The following is an 18,614-nucleotide window of genomic DNA, read 5'->3' as shown; positions in this document are numbered from 1 at the left end:
ACCCTTGGTATATTTAGAGACAGACCGCTCATCACTGCAAATGTAATGGCCATGGGTGACTTAGGCTGTATGGAAGGGACTTATTGGTATGGAACAGGTGGCAGCTGTCAGAGTAGAGGTATTGCTGGTGGTTAGTAGGTTTGATACGGACTTACGTACTGATGTAACCATCTTCGAGGTGGAGGTCAACATCTGGGAAGGAAGCTGTTGTGTTGAGTAGAACCAGATGAAGCAAATGGGGGATTAGTAGTTGAGATTCTGGACGAATGTGGATAGGGTGTTATCATTCTCGATCTAAATCGCAAAGATGTCATCGGTGAACCTGAATCAGGTGAGAGGTTTAGGATTCTGTGTGTTTATGAAGGATTCCTCTAAATGGCCCACAAATAGGTTGACCTAGGATGGTGGTGTGCGGGTGCCCATAGCAATATCCCCGATTTGTTTGTAGATAATGCCTTCAATGGAGAAGTAATTGTGGGTGAGGATATAGTTGGCCATAGTGACTAGTAAGGGGGTAATTAGTTTGGAATCTGTCAGGAGTTGGCAAAAGTAGTGTTCAATAGCAGTAAAGCCATAGGCATTAGGGATGTTGGTGTAAAGGGAGGTGGTATCAATAGTGATGAGCAGGGCACTGTGTGGTAAAGGGACAGGAACTGTGGAGAGTTGGTGGAGGAAATATTTGGTATCTTTTATATAGGAGAATACGTTCCGGGTAATAGGTTGAAGGTGTTGGTCTACAAGAACAGAGATTCTCTCAGTGGAGGCATAGTAGCCAGCCACAAGGGGGCATCCTGGGTGGCTGGCTTTATTGACTTTAGGGAGCATGTAAAAGGTAGGAGTGTGGGGAGTGGTGGAATCATTCTGGATTTCTGGAATGGGGTCACTGTGGCAATGTTTGTAGTTGGATGTATCTGACAGCTGGCAGAGTCCTTCTGCCAGACAATCCTTGCGGTTCAAAACTGCAGTGGTGAAGCCTTTATGTGCAGGTAGGATTATAAGGTTGGGATCTCTTTTTAAGTGGTGGACTGTGGTTCTTTCTGCAGATGTAAGGTTAGTGTGCACATTGAGATTTGGGCAATGATGGTGAGGCAAGGTTCAAGGTTAAGAAATTCTGGAAAGTTAACAGGGGGTGATTTGGGGGCAGTGGGGATGGGTCACGGTTAGATGGAGGAGTAAACTGAGTTAGGCAGGGTTCAACTTTGGTCTTTGGTTGAGTCTGATTGGTGTAGTTGGTGGCAAAAAAGTGTCTCCACTGTAGGGACTGGGAGTAAGAGAGGAGATCTTTAAGAAGTCCTGCATTATTGAATTTTGGAGTGGGACAAAAGGTGTGGCCTTTGGAAAGGACTGATTTTTTCATTGGGCTCAAGTTTCTGGTGGAAAGGTTCATGACTGTTTTTCAGGTCTGTTTAGGTTTTGGAGTCTGTATGGTGGTGGGAGTGACTTTTGGAGGGTGGGATAAATTTTCTTCACCTGGTCATACTCAACCCAACAAGCCACCTTCCTAGATGTTGACCTCCACCTTAAAGATGGCTGCATTAATACCTCTGTCGGTATCAAACCTACTAAGAATTCCCTTCCATACAGCCTAGCCACCTGTGGTGGTTGCATTTGCAGTGATGAGCAGTCCCTCTCAAAATATACCAAGAGTCTCACTGAAGTCTCTCTATACCGTAATTATCCTCCCAACTTTGTACAAAAACAGATCTCTCGTGCCTTATCTTTGCAGTCTCCCTCCACCTCACGAAGTCCAGCCATCTGACCATAGAGGAGCATTCCCCTCGTAACTCAGTACCACCCAGGACTGGAGCAAATGAATTACATTCTCTGCCAGGGTTTTGACTACTTCTCGTTGGGTCCTGAAATGAGAAATGCCCTGCCCACTATCCTTCCCACCCCTTCCACACTGGTATTCCATCATTCACAGAACCTACACTATATATTGGTCCATCCCTACACAACCCCTGCTCCCAACCCCTTGCCTAATGGCTCATGTCCATGTAATAGACCTTGATGCCAGACCTGTCCCATACATCCTTCCACCACTCACCACCAACTACTCCAGCCCGGTCACAAATATCACCACCTATCCCATCAAACACAGTGCTACCTGTGAAACCAGTCATGTGATCTACGAGGTAAGCTGCAACCACTGCGCTGCACTCTGTGGGCATGGCAACCAACAAGCTGTCTGTCCGCATGAATGGCCACTGACAAACTGTGGCCAAGAAACAAGTAGACCACCCTGTCGCTGAGCACACTGCCAAACATGACACCCTTCATTTCAGTGACTATTTCACAGCCTGTGCCATATGGATCCTTCCCACCAGCACCAACTTTTCTGAATTGCGCTGGTGGGAACTTCCCTTGTAATATATCCTACATTCTTGAACCCTCCTGGCCTCAACCTTCGTTAATCATTGTTTCTCCCATCCAGTCTTTCTCTGTCTGGATTCCAGCACGCTCCCCAACAGCGTGTCACTGTCTGCCACCTCTATCCTACTTTCCCACCCCTTCCCCACCTCAGCCTCCTCCTTAACCCCACCCTGTTGCCACTCCCATTGTGCACCGGTGCTGCTGCTCGTAGTGTAGCCTCAAATGCCTGAGACTGCTGTCGTGTGTGAGAGTTGCCTTTGTGTCGTGTGTATTTGTGTGTTTTTGCTGTCTAGTTTTTACGAAGGCCTTACTAGCTGAAAGCTATATTATTAACAGTCTCGTTGTTGTGCCTATCTGCGACTCAACCTCTCTGCTATATGGTGAGCAGCAACTTTTCTTCTCACAATATTGTTACATTCTTTTGTGGCGGTGTTCGTAGCGACAAACAATTCGCGGTAGAAACGGCTTACGAAGTCACCGCCACACTTTTAATAGCGGGCCGACCGGTCCGCTGGAACAGTGAACAGAAAGATGAAAACCCAAACACTCTGATTAAATAAAAGTCGGTACTTATCTTTATTGATGAAGATACAGAAACGCAATAGTGAACTCCGTGTCTACAGAGATCTGTCTAGTTCGAGTCGGAGCGGCTAGGTCAGCGTCGGCTGACGACAAACAACAACTCTGCTGCGATGAACACACAACTGACTAGCAAGTACACAATTCGGTGGCGAGTATACAACTGAGCGGCGAATACAGAACTGTCCTAGCGCTCGCGACTCCAGCACTTAAGAAGCCAGAAGCCAGCGGTGGCGCGCGCAGACTTGCAGCAATTTCCTGTATCACTGGCGCTGCTTATGCAGACGGCGTCCGGACTTTGATGCTGCCAACCTTTTGGCAGCGGGCTCGGTTGGCCTTACTGGCTAGGATATAACACATTCCATTCTGCGTTTTCTATTGTTTGTTTCTTTTGTAGTGGTAGAAGAGGTACCACTGACCAGTAATTGTAAAAAAACCTCCATAAATTACGTACACACTTTGTAACGGTTCACCTACTTTGTTTCATCGTTTGTTGATTGCCCTCAGTGTCGACATACTGGCTGAAAAATGGGGTGTGGAAGTCAAACACGGACTACTTTAAGTGATGTAACCAACAGATGCACAGTTACGTTTCACAACCCCCCCCCCCCCCTCCCCCCCAATATACACATTTAATATATGGCCAGTGCACTATTGTTTAACTTTCAATAAGCCTCATTAATAGTTCCAGGCAAACATCCACATACTGCTACAATAGTTTACTGTTGAATATCTACGAGCAGTAAAAACCTAAACACAAATTCACAGTTCTTGAAGAATAGAAAGGTACGTATGGAGCACACGCTGTCACTGTTTTAACACATGGCCTAATTATGTAACACTTACTACACTCTTAAGTCGATGCGTTGTTGTCATTCTAACCAACACAGGTTCCTCGTCTGAAACTCGGCCGTAGACTGACTGTCTCGTGACCAGAAATTGGGCCCTTATATATCCTCACAATAATAGGTACTGAAACTACACATTGTTCAAAGTTAAATTTACAGAAATTGAATTAAAACTTAACTCTTTCGATTAACTGCATACATGAGAAAATTGGTTCTTTTTAACAGTTTCTTCTACTACAAGCCTTAGGCCGAATTATTTGTTTAAATCATTAAACTAACAAATATCATTATGGAAACAATACTTCTGACAAAACTTAATTACTTTGTAATTAATTAAGGTCTAACTTTGCTAACATGTTTTCAAATAGTGTCAAATAAATACATAAAGAATTCTAGTGTTTCATCTTCCAAATGTTTATAATTATTATAGAATTTATATTTGTTTATACATCAACAATATAATTTAAGTTTCAGAACAAGTACTAATTTCGCCCTATAACAAAAGATACGTACTAGGAATAGTTGAAATAAATTAGAAAAGCAATTACATACATAAAACTAAGCACAAAATTAGATCTGGTGTTATATTCTTAAAAACTGGTGGCCAACCTTTCTCTTTTATGTAAATGCAGATTATTCTCACGCATGTTAGTGGTAATTGGTTAAAAGTGTAAAAGTGAATTTAAGGAGGCAGATTGCAAAACAAGAGGGGAAGTAAAAATATCCCAGCTTGCTTCATCACAATTTACAATCTAAAAATTGTTTCACAGAACTGAATTCAGTATGTGCTTCAAGCCGACATTTCCATTGTAGAATAAAAGGTGCACACACAATCCAATGAATAATATTGAGAGGAAGATGATGGCTCTTATAAATGAATCAGACTTGCCTTGTAATGTCTTAGAACATGAGCACCTGTGCCATCGTAACTGTACTAAGGTACACAAGGATGGCATTTGTATAAGGCCCAAAGCTAACAGTATTGGTGCAAATACACACCAACTGACAAAATATCTGAAACACATTCTCATCATTCAGCACCCTCCCACCCCTACTCTCACTCCTTCCTTCACACATTATTTGCCATTCCTTGGGTTCTTGATTAGACGTTTAAAAAAATTTAGATATAATTAGCATGGAATTGTGTTGTTTTTACTACTATTTATGATATACGCTTGTACACATTTTGCTCCTTGGAGTCTCTTGCACTCTCTCAGCTCTGCGTCTTATGTGGTCACTTGGTGTCGCTTGGTCCATAAACCAGCTCCGTGCAATGAATATGTGAGCAAGTGCAAACACCACATTCACATCTCGGCTACTTTTGTACATGAGTGGCTTCAGGTGAAAGATGTTATGGCCAGCTTTGATGTAGTTTCCATCTTTTTGAGTGTCCCACCTGCTGAATCCATGGAACTAATAGCCATAAAGTTCTGTGACTCCTTTCCTGACCTTTATATCACCTATTCTACTGTCAACTCATTTCCTATTCAGTGGAAAGTATTATGAACAAACTGATAATGTGGCAATGTGTAGTCCATCATTGCCTTTTGTTGTGAACCTGCACATGGAACACTTTGAAACAAAGGCATTAGGATCTGCCAAGCTTAAACCAATATGTTCTTATTGATATGTGGATGATACATCTGTGGACGTGGCCACATTGAATAGAATATGTTGAAGAGTTCACAGAACTTTTTAAACTCAACTCAACCTAATGTAAAATTAGTGATGGTACTTTAAAAAGAGAGCCAGCTAACATTCTTCGATCTGTGCAGAGAAAACTATAGGTTCCTGGGACAAATATAGTGAGAGCAATATCTTAGTACAAATACCAAGTTTCTGGGCATCATGATTAAGGAGTGTATCAAAATAAAGGTGTCAGTAAACATAAAACACTGGGAGGGAGGATTCAGCTTAAGTAATGCTTGGGTCTGGCCACGATATCTACCAGAAGTGGGGAATGCTGAGACAACGTGGAGTCTGAAAAACAAAAGAGCATCAAGGACATAGTGGGCATCAAGAGTTGAACTCACAATCTACTATAAGTAGCAACACAAAGCCAACAATAGTTCACGGTCTGGTTGGGGTCCAGGCAGCACTTTGACAACAAATAACTTGCCTTCCACGAAGGGTGAAGACAGAAAAGGAGACAGCTCTACATGCAGAAACGACAAATAATACAATTATTTCTGAAATGACGTATGCTGTGGGCTTCTTTGTATAGATAAATATGCCCAACTTTTCGCTTGCAAGGAAATATAATGAATATTTTGACAGCAGAAGATAAAGCTACCAGTTTTATTCGCAGATTGAGGCTTCACTAACACAGTGCTGAAGTTTGAAATTTCAGTATTTTCAGAACTGACAATGATGCTTGTTGCAAGCAATGGAAAGTGTTCATTTGGACATGAAATAAACCAGCACAAGTTGTCAGTAATAAATTCAGTCAGTAACTATTTTCCTGAACTCCCAACAAGTAAATTTCTGGGTTTTAAGACAATTTTCAGTGAATGATGAAACATTTTCAAATAGTGAAGTTCAAGCCCAAGCAGTATTTCTTGAACTTTGTGAAGACAACACATAGAAAATATATATCTCTAAAACAGAATTAGCGACACTTTGGAGAAAGACTGGTGCCAGGAATCCATTATTATCAGAAAAAGCTGTAAGAATACTGATTCCATTGGCAACAAGTTCTAGGTGTAAAAATGGATTTTTAACTATGGTGACAGTGAAAACAAAAGTAAAGAACCAATTGAACTTCGAAGACAATTAATGATGTGCATCGATCGGGACCGAATAAATATATATATATATATATAAATATATATATAATGATATCATTATAATAGAAGGAAACATTCCACGTGGGAAAAATTATATATAAAAACAAAGATGAGGTGACTTACCGAACGAAAGCGCTGGCAGGTCGATAGACACACAAACAAACACAAACATACACACAAAATTCAAGCTTTCGCAACAAACTGTTGCCTCATCAGGAAAGAGGGAAGGAGAGGGGAAGACGAAAGGAAGTGGGTTTTAAGGGAGAGGGTAAGGAGTCATTCCAATCCCGGGAGCGGAAAGACTTACCTTAGAGATGTGTGGATGGATATGTGCGTGGATGGATATGTGCGTGTGTGCGAGTGTATACCTGTCCTTTTTTCCCCCTAAGGTAAGTCTTCCCGCTCCCGGGATTGGAATGACTCCTTACCCTCTCCCTTAAAACCCACTTCCTTTCGTCTTCCCCTCTCCTTCCCTCTTTCCTGATGAGGCAACAGTTGGTTGCGAAAGCTTGAATTTTGTGTGTATGTTTGTGTGTGTGTGTGTGTGTGTGTGTGTGTGTGTGTGTGTGTGTGTATATATATATATATATATATATATATATATATATAAAAAGAAAGATGATGAAACTTACCAAACAAAAGCGCTGGCAGGTCGATAGACACACAAACAAACACAAACATACACACAAAATTCTAGCTTTCGCAACCAATGGTTGCCTCGTCAGGAAAGAGGGAAGGAGAAGGAAAGACAAAAGGATATGGGTTTTAAGGGAGGGGGTAAGGAGTCATTCCAATCCCGGGAGCGGAAAGACTTACCTTAGGGGGAAAAAAGGACAGGTATACACTCGCGCACACACACACACATATCCATCCACACATACACAGACACAAGCAGACATTTGTAAAGGCAAAGAGTATATATATATATATATATATATATATATATATATATATATATATATATATATGCAGTACCAACTATTTTGTTGGCTATTATTATTTCTTGGTTTAATGTAACACCTACAAAAACATGTGAGAGTTGTTTTTGAATGTTAGTGAAGTATTGTGTGTTTCCCTATAATTTTGAATGTAAAGATATTCAAACAATTTTTTCCCCAATGTAAACTTAAATTAGATGTTAATCTCTGTTGGGGGGTGGGGTAATTGGTTTCTGTATGATCTTTTTCAGGGGAAGTGTTCTCAGAAGTTTTGGGAACCACTGCTTTAATCAAACCTATTGATGATCCCAAGCACTCAAGCAGTAATCAAGAATGGGTCACAGTAGCATTCTATACATGATCTCCTTTATAGATGAACTACATTTTACTACAATTCTCCCAATAAACTGAGGTCAACCATTCGCCTTCTACATTGCTGACCTTATGTGATTGTTCCATTTCGGTCACTTTGCAATGTTATGCCTAGACAGTTAATCAATATGACAGTGTCGAGCAGCACACCACTAATACTGTATTCAAACATTACGGTATTGTTTTCCTTGCTTATTTGCATTAACTTATGTTTTTTCTATGTTGGAGCAAGCTGCCATTCATCACAACAAATAGAAATTCTGTCTAAGTCATCATGTATGCTTACTGCATCAGCAAACATTTGCACATTGCTGCTCACACTATCCATCAGATCATTTATGTATATAGAGAACAAGAGTGATCCTATCACACTTCCTTGGGGCACCACTGATGATATCATTTTCTCTGACAAACACTCCCCATCCAGAACAATGCACTGATTTCTATTGTGTCAGAAGTTTTCGAGCCACTCGCATATCTGGGAACTTATTCCAAACACTCAGACCTTTGTTACCAGTCTGTGTTGGGGCACTGTGTCAAACACTTACTGGAAATCTAGGGATATGGAATCTGGCTCTTGCTTTTCATCTATTGCTCACAGGATGATGTGTGAGGAAAGGGCAAGCTGAGTTTCGCACTTTCGCTGCTTTCCAAATCTGTGCTGATTTGAGGACAGAAGCTTTACTGTCGAAAGGAAATGTATTACGTTTAAACTTAGACTATGCTCAAGCATTGTACAGAAAGCTGATATAAGGATATTGGTCTGTATTTTGCTGATGCATTCTTTTAACCTACTTGTAACAGGAGTCATCTGCGCTTTTTTCCAGTTGCGTAGAAATTTGCATTGTGCAAGAAATTCACGATAAACACAAGTTAAGCAAGGGACCAGCGTCAGAGATTACACTCTGTAAAGCCGAATTGGGATTCCATCCAGACCTTGTCACTTTTTCTTTATTTTCAACACTTTTCAGTTGCTACTAAACACTAGGGATCCCTATTTCTATGCCCTCTGTATGGGAGTCTGTGCAGTAGTCAAACCATTATTTGTCTGTATCATCCTCCTGTGTGAATAATTTGATCTCCTTTACTGTCTTGTATTGTCACATCAGTCTGGTCAATGATTGGCTGGATAGAAGCCTTCAACCTACTCAGTGATTTTATGTAGGACCAGAATTTTCATGTGTTCTTGCCAACACCTATTGCTAACATGATGGTGGAAGTTCATGTGTGCTTCACGCATTAGTCTTTTTGTAGATGGGCAAATTTCTACTGACTTAAGCTTATTGACATTCCCATGTTCATTTTTGTGCCAACAGTGCCACAATCTGTGTTTCATCAGCATTTTCCAAATTTAGTTGTTAAACCACATGGGTCTTTTCCATCCATAATACAAGTACTCGACGCATGCAGTACCCATCCAGAGTGTGGTTTATAGCCAGGTTAAACTTTGCTCTTAACTCCTCTACATCCATCGTATTGGAGCTAAATGATTTCTGTTAAGTGGCTGGTTAAGATGAGAGTAGATGCTGCATACATGTCTGCAACAGAGGAAAAAAACCTAATACGTGAGACAGTGGTAAGTACTGTCTGCGATGTAATTCAGTGATTTACAGCGTGTGGATGTTGACATAGATGTATGGTGCCCAAGAAGCTGCATAAGCGAGGAACAACCCTGTAAACAATAGCACCACTAGAGTGACTGAAGCAGCCAGTCACACTTGAAATTTGAGGATTGGGGCTCAAAACACAAACCAGCTTAAGATCATCACCTGACAAGGATTGTAGTGAGCAGTGTGGTGAGCAGCAATACTGCAAGCTTAATGTGAAATAAAACTCAGCAGGCTTGTTTAATCATTGCTGTGCCGTGCTGCCAATGTGAGTAGTGAGTTAGCAGCATAAACATACCCGTAGTCAGCCTTAAGTAGGAAAAAGTTGGTTGATACTGGCAAAATAGACAACTTGCTTTATACACATGATCAGGAGCTTTGATCATAACAGCCTGAAAGAATTTGACTTAAAGAGATAAATAATTTAAACTTAAGTTTCAATGAAAGGGGGAGTTAAATAAAATTTAAAAATTGAAAACAAAATGTTTGAATGTAATAGGTTGAGGATTGAGTGTTAGTTTGTAGTAAATTGATGGCAGGGTGTAAACTCTGTATTTGAGGTAACTGTGATTCAAGTCTCATTGCAGACATTCTAATAAAGTTACTCAGTGTATTTTTGAACATCATTTTAAATAAAAACTCTAATGGCCCTCTGTACAACAGCATGTCTCAGTCCTTCTCAGCTCATTCCTTTAGAATTTACAGAATGTAATTACACAAGTATGACAGGCTTTTAGAGTGAGGTCCCTCTATCTGTGCTGCAGTGTTTTTGTTAGCTCTAAAGGGGATAGTGTAATAAGTTTTGCAATCAAGACTTGAGAAGCAAAAAGTGAAAAATCTAACTTTGCTCTCATTATGCAAATATTAAGAAACAAAAAAGCGGGTGTGGATAAGAACGTGTGAACATTGGAATTAACTGCTCGTCTATATTTTTTAGAGAAACTGTTATCAAAGAAAGACTTCTTGGCACAGTGAAGTAATGTATTTCACCTATCAGTGAATGTTGGTCATAATAAAATGTTTTTATGCCGCTAAATAGTGATTGCAATGTATTAGTTGTCAGTGTTCTTAAAGTATTCAATTAGTTTATTAAAAACATGGTACTTATTCTTCAGTTCAGAATTCTCACAGCAGTTCACAATTTGTGTCTTCTTTCCCAGCAAGCAGTGGTTGTTGAGTTGCATATGGTAAGAGGTGACTCATCTTATAAGACAAGCTTCTTTTCTTTCCTACTACTATTGGCCCATAATTTCTCTTGAATGACTTTAATCTAGCTAAAAATTAAAATGGAAGTCATGCGTAACTATTCCCTTTCTCTTCTCAAAACTTGACTATTAGACTTAGCGCAGTATCCCATTTAGAGCTAAGCTAACCATCACAGCATAAATTGAGTGATCTCACTCTAAAAAACAATCATACCTGTGTAATTACACACTGTAAGTACCAAAGAATTTCAGAAAGTACAGCCAGCAACTCAGTGGGTCATCTTTATGGTGAGTAGCAGTCTATCCTTTTCCTAATACGATGATATTCCGACCTGGAGTTTCCATTGTTTGAACTACAGAATTTTGTATTCCGTGCCGGTGAATCTCCAAGTACATTAATACTGCTTGAGTCTCCTCTTCCTCCCCCACCCAGTGTAAGACCTGTGAATTCATGGCTCAAGATACCTATTTCCCCATATAATTTTCCGAAACAAGAAATTGTTTTTACATGCAAGTATCTCTTAATACTAGAGAAATGTGCTGTGATATGCATGTGGTTGAAATGTGTAGTAGAGGAGTATATGTTTTCATATTTGCATTTCTAATTATAGTGTGATCTTGCCTTTTGAAATACTAATAATTGAAACAACAAATATATGATTCTGATTTTCAGGTATGTTGAGACTGTGTTCAGCAGTCAGGCTTGCATCAATAGTTCTTTTCTCTTACAAGATGATGGTCACTACTGCTGTACTTCAAGGCACCATGGTGTTGACTTGACAGTTGCTGAGAGATTCTTCACTTTATTAAGTAAAATTGAAAATCAATCTATAAAAAGACTAGTAAGTAATGTTTTGTTTACTTATCATGTACCTGTTCACACCTCTTAACCCATAATCAATTGCATTAGAGATACCTGGCTAATAGAATATAACACACCATTTTGCTGTGGAGTCATTGTTTTCACAAGGCATAAGAAGCAGTTAGGAGCCATCCAGATTCATGGTCATTAAACTGCTGCTCATGACCCTGTGCTTAGAGCCAGGTCTCAAGTACACACATCCAGTTTGATGAGTATCGGGGTGCTTAGAAGGAGTGAGGTCAGGTGAGCGTGGGGGCTGGGGTCTACATGAACAACTTTGTTAGAGTATGGACACAATACGGGACCAGTGGATCTTACTGAAGCTACTGGTTACCTGCAAATGCCGTAAGTGAACAAATGGTGGCATGTTAATAGACAGTTTATGTGTCATTAACTGGAAAAAGACAATGTTAGTTGTACCAAGGGTTCCATTCTATCCTGTATTAACAGCTCCGACATGAGGATTCCTTGACCAGCTGCTTGAATGGTGACCTGTAGTAAGTGTGATGGACCATGTAATGTGGTTTTGACCAATTCATACTGTATCCATCTGTGTGTACATACATGTGCCATGCCTTAGCAGTCTTGGTGACCATTGTCAATGTTTCTAGCATCCATGCGAGTGTTCTTGTGCTGTTGATAATTTCTTATGTCGATAATTTTTTATGTCTTGTGATGGGGTGAGCAGAGGAACATATATATGGTGTTGGCTTCTGTCTTGCATAATCAATAGCTGATTGTGAATGATAGTTACTCATCAGTTGCTTTTGCCCAGCATTGAATTAGCAAGTGCTCTGTTCTATGATTTGTTTTTCTGCTTTTACAGACATCAATAGTTTACGATGACCTGTGTCATCAACACATTGTTGCCCACAGTAGTTGATTCTGGTGACAAAGGTTTTCCATGAATTAAGCTACTCATAGTACATTGTTAAAATGAAGAGCCATCTGTCTACACAACATTGAAGATGGAATGTCTCATTATTTGAGCTCCCATGTTCTGTCTGTAATACTCCATTTGCTGTGAAGATAGCACTATTTTCCCAATACAGCTGGTATCTCCAATTGATCATGAGTGAATATCTTTACATGCGAAATTAATGATTGTGGAGCATGCTTAGTATATCATAATTTTTATGTAAATATATGTTTTCTCATACATTTACTTATTAGGCATTCCACACCACATTAAATGTGGAGAGGATGATATTACATGAAGACAGCATTTTGTTGCAGCAGAAGTCAACGATCTGTTTTATTATTTAATGAATAAAAGAGTTTAGCTCACTTTTATCAACTTACCAGTTTTGGTCAAATTAGGCAATTTTCAGATTTAACACTAATAATGCTGTAATAAAAATTTTATTACAGCATTACTTGCAATAAAACTAAAAACAACATGGTATATTTTGTTTAACTTTTAATCTCTGGAGGTAATGAAGAGAACTAAGAAAAAAGGCAGACAACAGAAATGTGAAGTGAAGAGTTAGGATGAAAAATGCTAGAAAGGAAAGAAATAAAAGTTTAACCCTGTTTTTCCCCTCCATTTTTTAAAAATGAAGCTTTTGAACTATATTCTTCTTCAGAGCTAATTAATATGGAAAACATGTACGTACCCTTAGTATGTGAGTGCAACATGTAGCAAGGTAGGTAGAGTCCTAAACAGGCAAGGAATCAGACCAGTCTTCCAGTCACCCAGAAAAATTAAAGAAATATTGTGACCTGTTAAAGATAATCCTTACCTGAGAGTGCTGGAAATTTATAACATCCCATGTGAATGTGGCAAAAGTTATGTGGGCCAGTCTATATGGATGGTTGCCAATCGTCGCATCGAGTGTCAATGTCACCTTAAATCCAGGCACTTTCATAAAACAACAGTGGCAGAATGCAGCTTGTTAAATAAGCACAAGATCTCGTTTGAACAAAACAAGAATACTGGCCCATGCTTCGAACTATTGGGACTTTGTGATCAGAGAAGCTGTTGAAATCTGACTATGTGAAAACAAGCTATGCACTTAGCAGTGTATGGAAGTGTGCTCTTGACAAGGAAAAAACACAGAGGAGTACTTTCACCAACTGATGCGATGTAAGGTGCTGCAAGCAATGCCAGATAGGAGCATGAGCAAAATCTATGGACGTAAAGCGAACCACCTCTGTTCATGCCTCCATGATGTAGTCCAACCAATTGGATGCCATTCAATGGCTATGAAAGACAGAACTTTGCCAGTCATGACAGTCAGTTTTAGTCCCTGGTAAAGATGATGGTGGATATCGTCGAAACCTTGGAATTTTATCTGAGTTTGACATCGCAAATGAACTAAGAAATTTTTATGCAAAGATTTAACTGGTGGTTTGCAGTGAAGAGTCTCAAATCCAGATCTAGATTTCATCTGATAGTCAATGTGCATCAGCACTGACCTCGACTGCAGACTTACAGGAACAGTTCCGTGAAGTGGTGCAAGGAGTGCATGCTGGGGACTGACTGTCTATTCTAGATGATTCCAATGCCCTTATCAGAAGTGATTCTGCTGCTTGGCCAGACAACTTGGGCATACATTGGTTGGGCAAGGAGAATGAAATGGTTTATGCCTCCTTGAATTTTGTGCCAAGTATCAAGTGCATGTCACCAACACATACTTTAAAGGTAAGATTAGGCACAAGGTTTTTCTGGATCCATCTTTACTTCAGACACTGGCATCAATGAGGTCTTATTTTAGGAAGAGGAAGATTCTCAGTCATTTTATCCTCATGCGCTCCTTCCACAGTCCTGTCTGCGACACTGATTATATACTAGTAGTGACAAAAGTGAGGCTTGCGCCCAGAATGATTCATTCTGATAAAACACCAAGCAGAAACAAATCAATCTTTGTAAAACTAAGGAGCCTTCAACAGTAGAAATATTTGGTGACAGAGTCCGGAAAGAATTGACACCTGGGATGTAAGTGCAATCATTGCTGTATACTGGCAGCCCTCCTGGCTGCTGATGTACAAGTACACCATGTGCTGCAGAGTGGCCGTGATGACTTGGAGGGGGAAGTGCTTGCTGGAGGGGAATGGCATGCAGGCCACACTTTACCAGTCCTGGTTTAGAGTATCATACCTGTAGACTAGGAACTTTGTCACCTGGTGATCTCAAAGAGCTCAATGGCTCAGCTAGAACCATGGGACATATACGGCTTTTGAAGTTTGAAGAGCTTCGTCACCTTATTTCCAGATCTAGCTGTTTTAAGTAGTTATTATGTCAATCTCCACTTGAGAAACAATATACTCAAACTGCTGTCACTAGACCAAAATCAATTCTCTTCACCAACATTTACCAATGTACTGAAATATGCCTAATGCGTATCAGGGTATTTAGAGGATCACCCAATTTGAAATTGTGCTGAATTTGGGTTGTACATTGTATATATTACACTACGGCCATTAAAATTGCTACACCATGAATATGACGTGCTACAGACTCGAAATTTAACCGACAGGAAGAAGATGCTTTGATACGCAAATGATTAGCTTTTCAGAGCATTCACACAAGGTTGGCGTCGGTGGCGACACCTACAACGTGCTGACATGAGGAAAGTTTCCAACCGATTTCTCATACACAAATCGCAGTTGACCGGCGTTGCCTGGTGAAACGTTGTTGTGATGCCTAGTGTAAGGAGGAGAAATGAGTACCATCACATTTACGACTTTGATAAAGGTCGGATTGTAGCCTATCGCGATTGCGGTTTATCGTATCGGGACATTGCTGCTCATGTTGGTCGAGATCCAATGACTGTTAGCAGAATATGGAATCAGTGGGTTCAGAAGGGTAATACGGAACGCCGTGCTGGATCTCAACGGCCTCATATCACTAGTAGTCGAGATGACAGGTATCTTATCCGCACGGCTGTAATGGATCATGCAGCCATGTCTCGATCCCTGAGTCAACAGATGGGGACGTTTGCAAGACAACAACCATCTGCACGAACAGTTCGATGATGTTTGCTGCAGCATGGACTGTCAGCTTGGAGACCATGGCTGCGGTTACCCTTGACACTGCATCACAGACAGGAGCGCCTGTGATGGTGTACTCAACGATGAACCTGGGTGTACGAATGGCAAAACGTCATTTTTTTGGATGAATCCAGGTTCTGTTTACAGCATCATGATGGTCACATTCGTGTTTGGTGACATTGCAGTGAATGCAAATTGGAAGCATGTATTCGTCAGCGCCATACTGATGTATCATCCAGCGTGATTGTATGGGGGTGCCATTGGTTACACATCTCTGTTACCTCTTGTTCGCATTGACGGCACTTTGAACAGAGGACGTTGCATTTCAGATGTGTTACGACCCGTGGCTCTACCCTCCATTTGATACCTGCGAAACCCTACATTTCAGCAGGATAATGTTCGACCGCATGTTGCAGGTCATGTACGGGCCTTTCTGGATACAGAAAATGTTCGACTGCTGCCCTGGCCAGCACATTCTCCAGATCTCACACCAAATGAAAATGTCTGGTCAATGGTGGCCGAGCAACTGGCTTGTCACAATACACCAGTCATTACTCTTGATGAACTGTGGTATCATGTTGAATCTGCATGGGCAGCTGTACCTGTACACGCAGTCAAAGCTCTGTTTGACTCAATGCCCAGGCGTATCAGGCCCGTTATTACGGCCAGAGGTGGTTGTTCTGGGTACTGATTTCTCAGGATCTATGCACCCAAGTTGCGTGAAAATGTAATCACATGTCAGTTCTAGTATAATATATTTGTCCAATGAATACCTGTTTATCATCTGCATTTCTTCTTGGTGTAGCAATTTTAATGGCCAGTAGTGCATATGAAGAAATTTTATTCATTTTATGTGCATGTTGTAAAAAAGGTTATGTTTTAAGCTTTTTATTAAAGAATGTCATTATTGTAATATTTTTGTATCATAATAATGTGTTACCTTTTATTTTAATCTAATAAAATACACGTATATGACATGGTAAACTAAAAAACAATAAAATTGTAAACTGTAATTACAATTTAAAACATAAAACCAATCATAAGTAAAATGAATAATTAGATTAATAATGAATTGTTAGATATTTTAATTAGTTATTTGAAACTACTCCAATAGCACTTTGCATACAGCTTAGTTTCCAGAAATGTTACTTCAGAAATCAGATATATTGCACATGGATGTATGGGGCTTGAAGGCTTCTTTAATTAATCTTATAACAAAGGTTTTCATTTTTCAGAATCCATAAATGATGGTGTGTGTTCTGAAAATTTTCAGATTAATACAAAAGTTGACTATACAGTTTTCAAGAATGTTAATTACACATCAAGTGTGAAGTGAAAAACATTTTTTATGTATGATTATTATGGAGATATTCCCTCTAAATGTAATATGCCAAATTACCTTTTGCGGTGTGTTTTTCTCCTTAAAAGTAGACTTGCACACGAACCCAAAGAAGTACTTATTGCATTTTTTTGCTCCCTCTTCACACTTGCCAAGTATCACTAAGATTGTTTATTTACACTTGTGAATGTTCCCTTGTAAGTGAAGAAGGCAATTGTTCAGTGCATCATCCATGACTGCATTAACACATACTGGCAGAAACTTTGTGCAAGTATACAGTAGTGTGTTAATGTTGGGAACATTGATGGAGTGTTTTCAGGCATCAAAAGGGCCCTGAACACACCCCTACAAAGACAGCCACCACTTAAAGAGGTGGCTGGAATAGTCATCAGAATTGTAACCGATATCTATAAAAATGGGTGGAACATACTCCAGCCCGTGCTAACATCTGGCCCACGTCAGCCCAAAAGCAATAGGTGAAATTACTCGATTGACAACTTACCATGAACTGGAGGCCATTCCTACTAAGCAGCAGCTTCAGAGAACAGTTTAAATGCAGGAAATGTCCTGTAAGACAACATTCACACAAAATTTGTCAAATTGACACTGCTGCTCCCAGTGCTCCACAAACTTTTATTGAAATGTTGGACTGAGGGTACTGTCCCAACATACACTCTGTACAAAGGTACAGATGACTGCAGTGATCGCAATTGCTGCTTCAGAATTTCAAGGCTGAATATCACTGGAAAAGAGTGTATCCATGTGGTGTTAGACAGTCAGGAAAAGCTTGCCAAGTGTTTGTACCCTGACAAGGGAACCTCCCCATCGCACCCCCCTCAGATTTAGTTATAAGTTGGCACAGTGGATAGGCCTTGAAAAACTGAATCCAAATCAATCGAGAAAACAGGAAGAAGTTGTATGGAACTATGAAAAAATAAGCAAAATATACAAACTGAGTAGTCAATGTGCAACATAGGTAACATCAAGAACAATGTGAGCTCTAGAGCGCTGTGGTCCCGTGGTTAGCGTGAGCGGCTGCGGAACGAGAGGTCCTTGGTTCAAGTCGTCCATCGACTGAAATTTTAATTTTTTATTTTCAGACAATTATTATCCGTCCGTCCGTCCGATACGAGGTAACTGCGCCGTAGTATGGGGACGCCACACCTAAACAAACATCGAAACACACGTCAGTCGACTACAGCGCACGGAAGAGAGAGTATTCCTGCAAACGAGGCTCCCTGGCTGGCAGTTCACTGTTCACTACTTTGGACGAGAGTGCATTAAATACGTGAGATGTATTCCGTGGGCAATATGAATCCAGCAAATATAGCTCGCGATTTCAATAACAATCGCACGGTTTTGCGGTGCGGTCGCAAAACACAGGCGCTAAACTTATTACAGTGAACAGAGACGTCAGTGAACGAACGGACAAATCATAACTTTGCGAAAATAAAGAAAGTAAAATTTTCACTCAAGTGAAGACTTGAACCAAGGACCTCTAGCTCTACAGCGACTCACGCTAACCACAGGACCACGGCGCCCCCACGCTCACGTTGTCTTTGATGTTGCCTATCGTGCACTTGGACTACTCAGTTTGTATATTTTGCTTACTTTTTTCATAGTTCCATACAACTTCTTGTTTTCTCGATTGATCTGTGTTCAGTTTTTCAAGGCCTATCCACTGTGCCAACTTATATCTAAATCTGAGGGGG

At 40.3% G+C, this 18,614-nt stretch overlaps 1 protein-coding gene across 4 annotated transcripts in view; it reads left to right on the top strand.

The window, feature by feature from the left end:
- LOC124722968 (probable E3 ubiquitin-protein ligase HERC4) overlaps positions 1-18,614 on the top strand; it is a 226,555-nt gene that overhangs the window by 75,763 nt on the left and 132,178 nt on the right. For all 4 annotated transcript variants that reach the window (XM_047248172.1, XM_047248237.1, XM_047248297.1 and 1 more), the window contains exon 11: positions 11,382-11,550. In XM_047248172.1, coding sequence (XP_047104128.1) covers positions 11,382-11,550 — 169 coding nt within the window. The remainder of the gene's footprint in view (positions 1-11,381; positions 11,551-18,614) is intronic.

Source organism: Schistocerca piceifrons, chromosome 1, assembly GCF_021461385.2.
Source record: "Schistocerca piceifrons isolate TAMUIC-IGC-003096 chromosome 1, iqSchPice1.1, whole genome shotgun sequence".
Taxonomy (NCBI): domain Eukaryota; kingdom Metazoa; phylum Arthropoda; class Insecta; order Orthoptera; family Acrididae; genus Schistocerca; species Schistocerca piceifrons.
The sequence above is the reverse complement of the archived record's forward strand: the minus strand, read 5'-3'. Positions and strand labels throughout refer to the sequence as shown.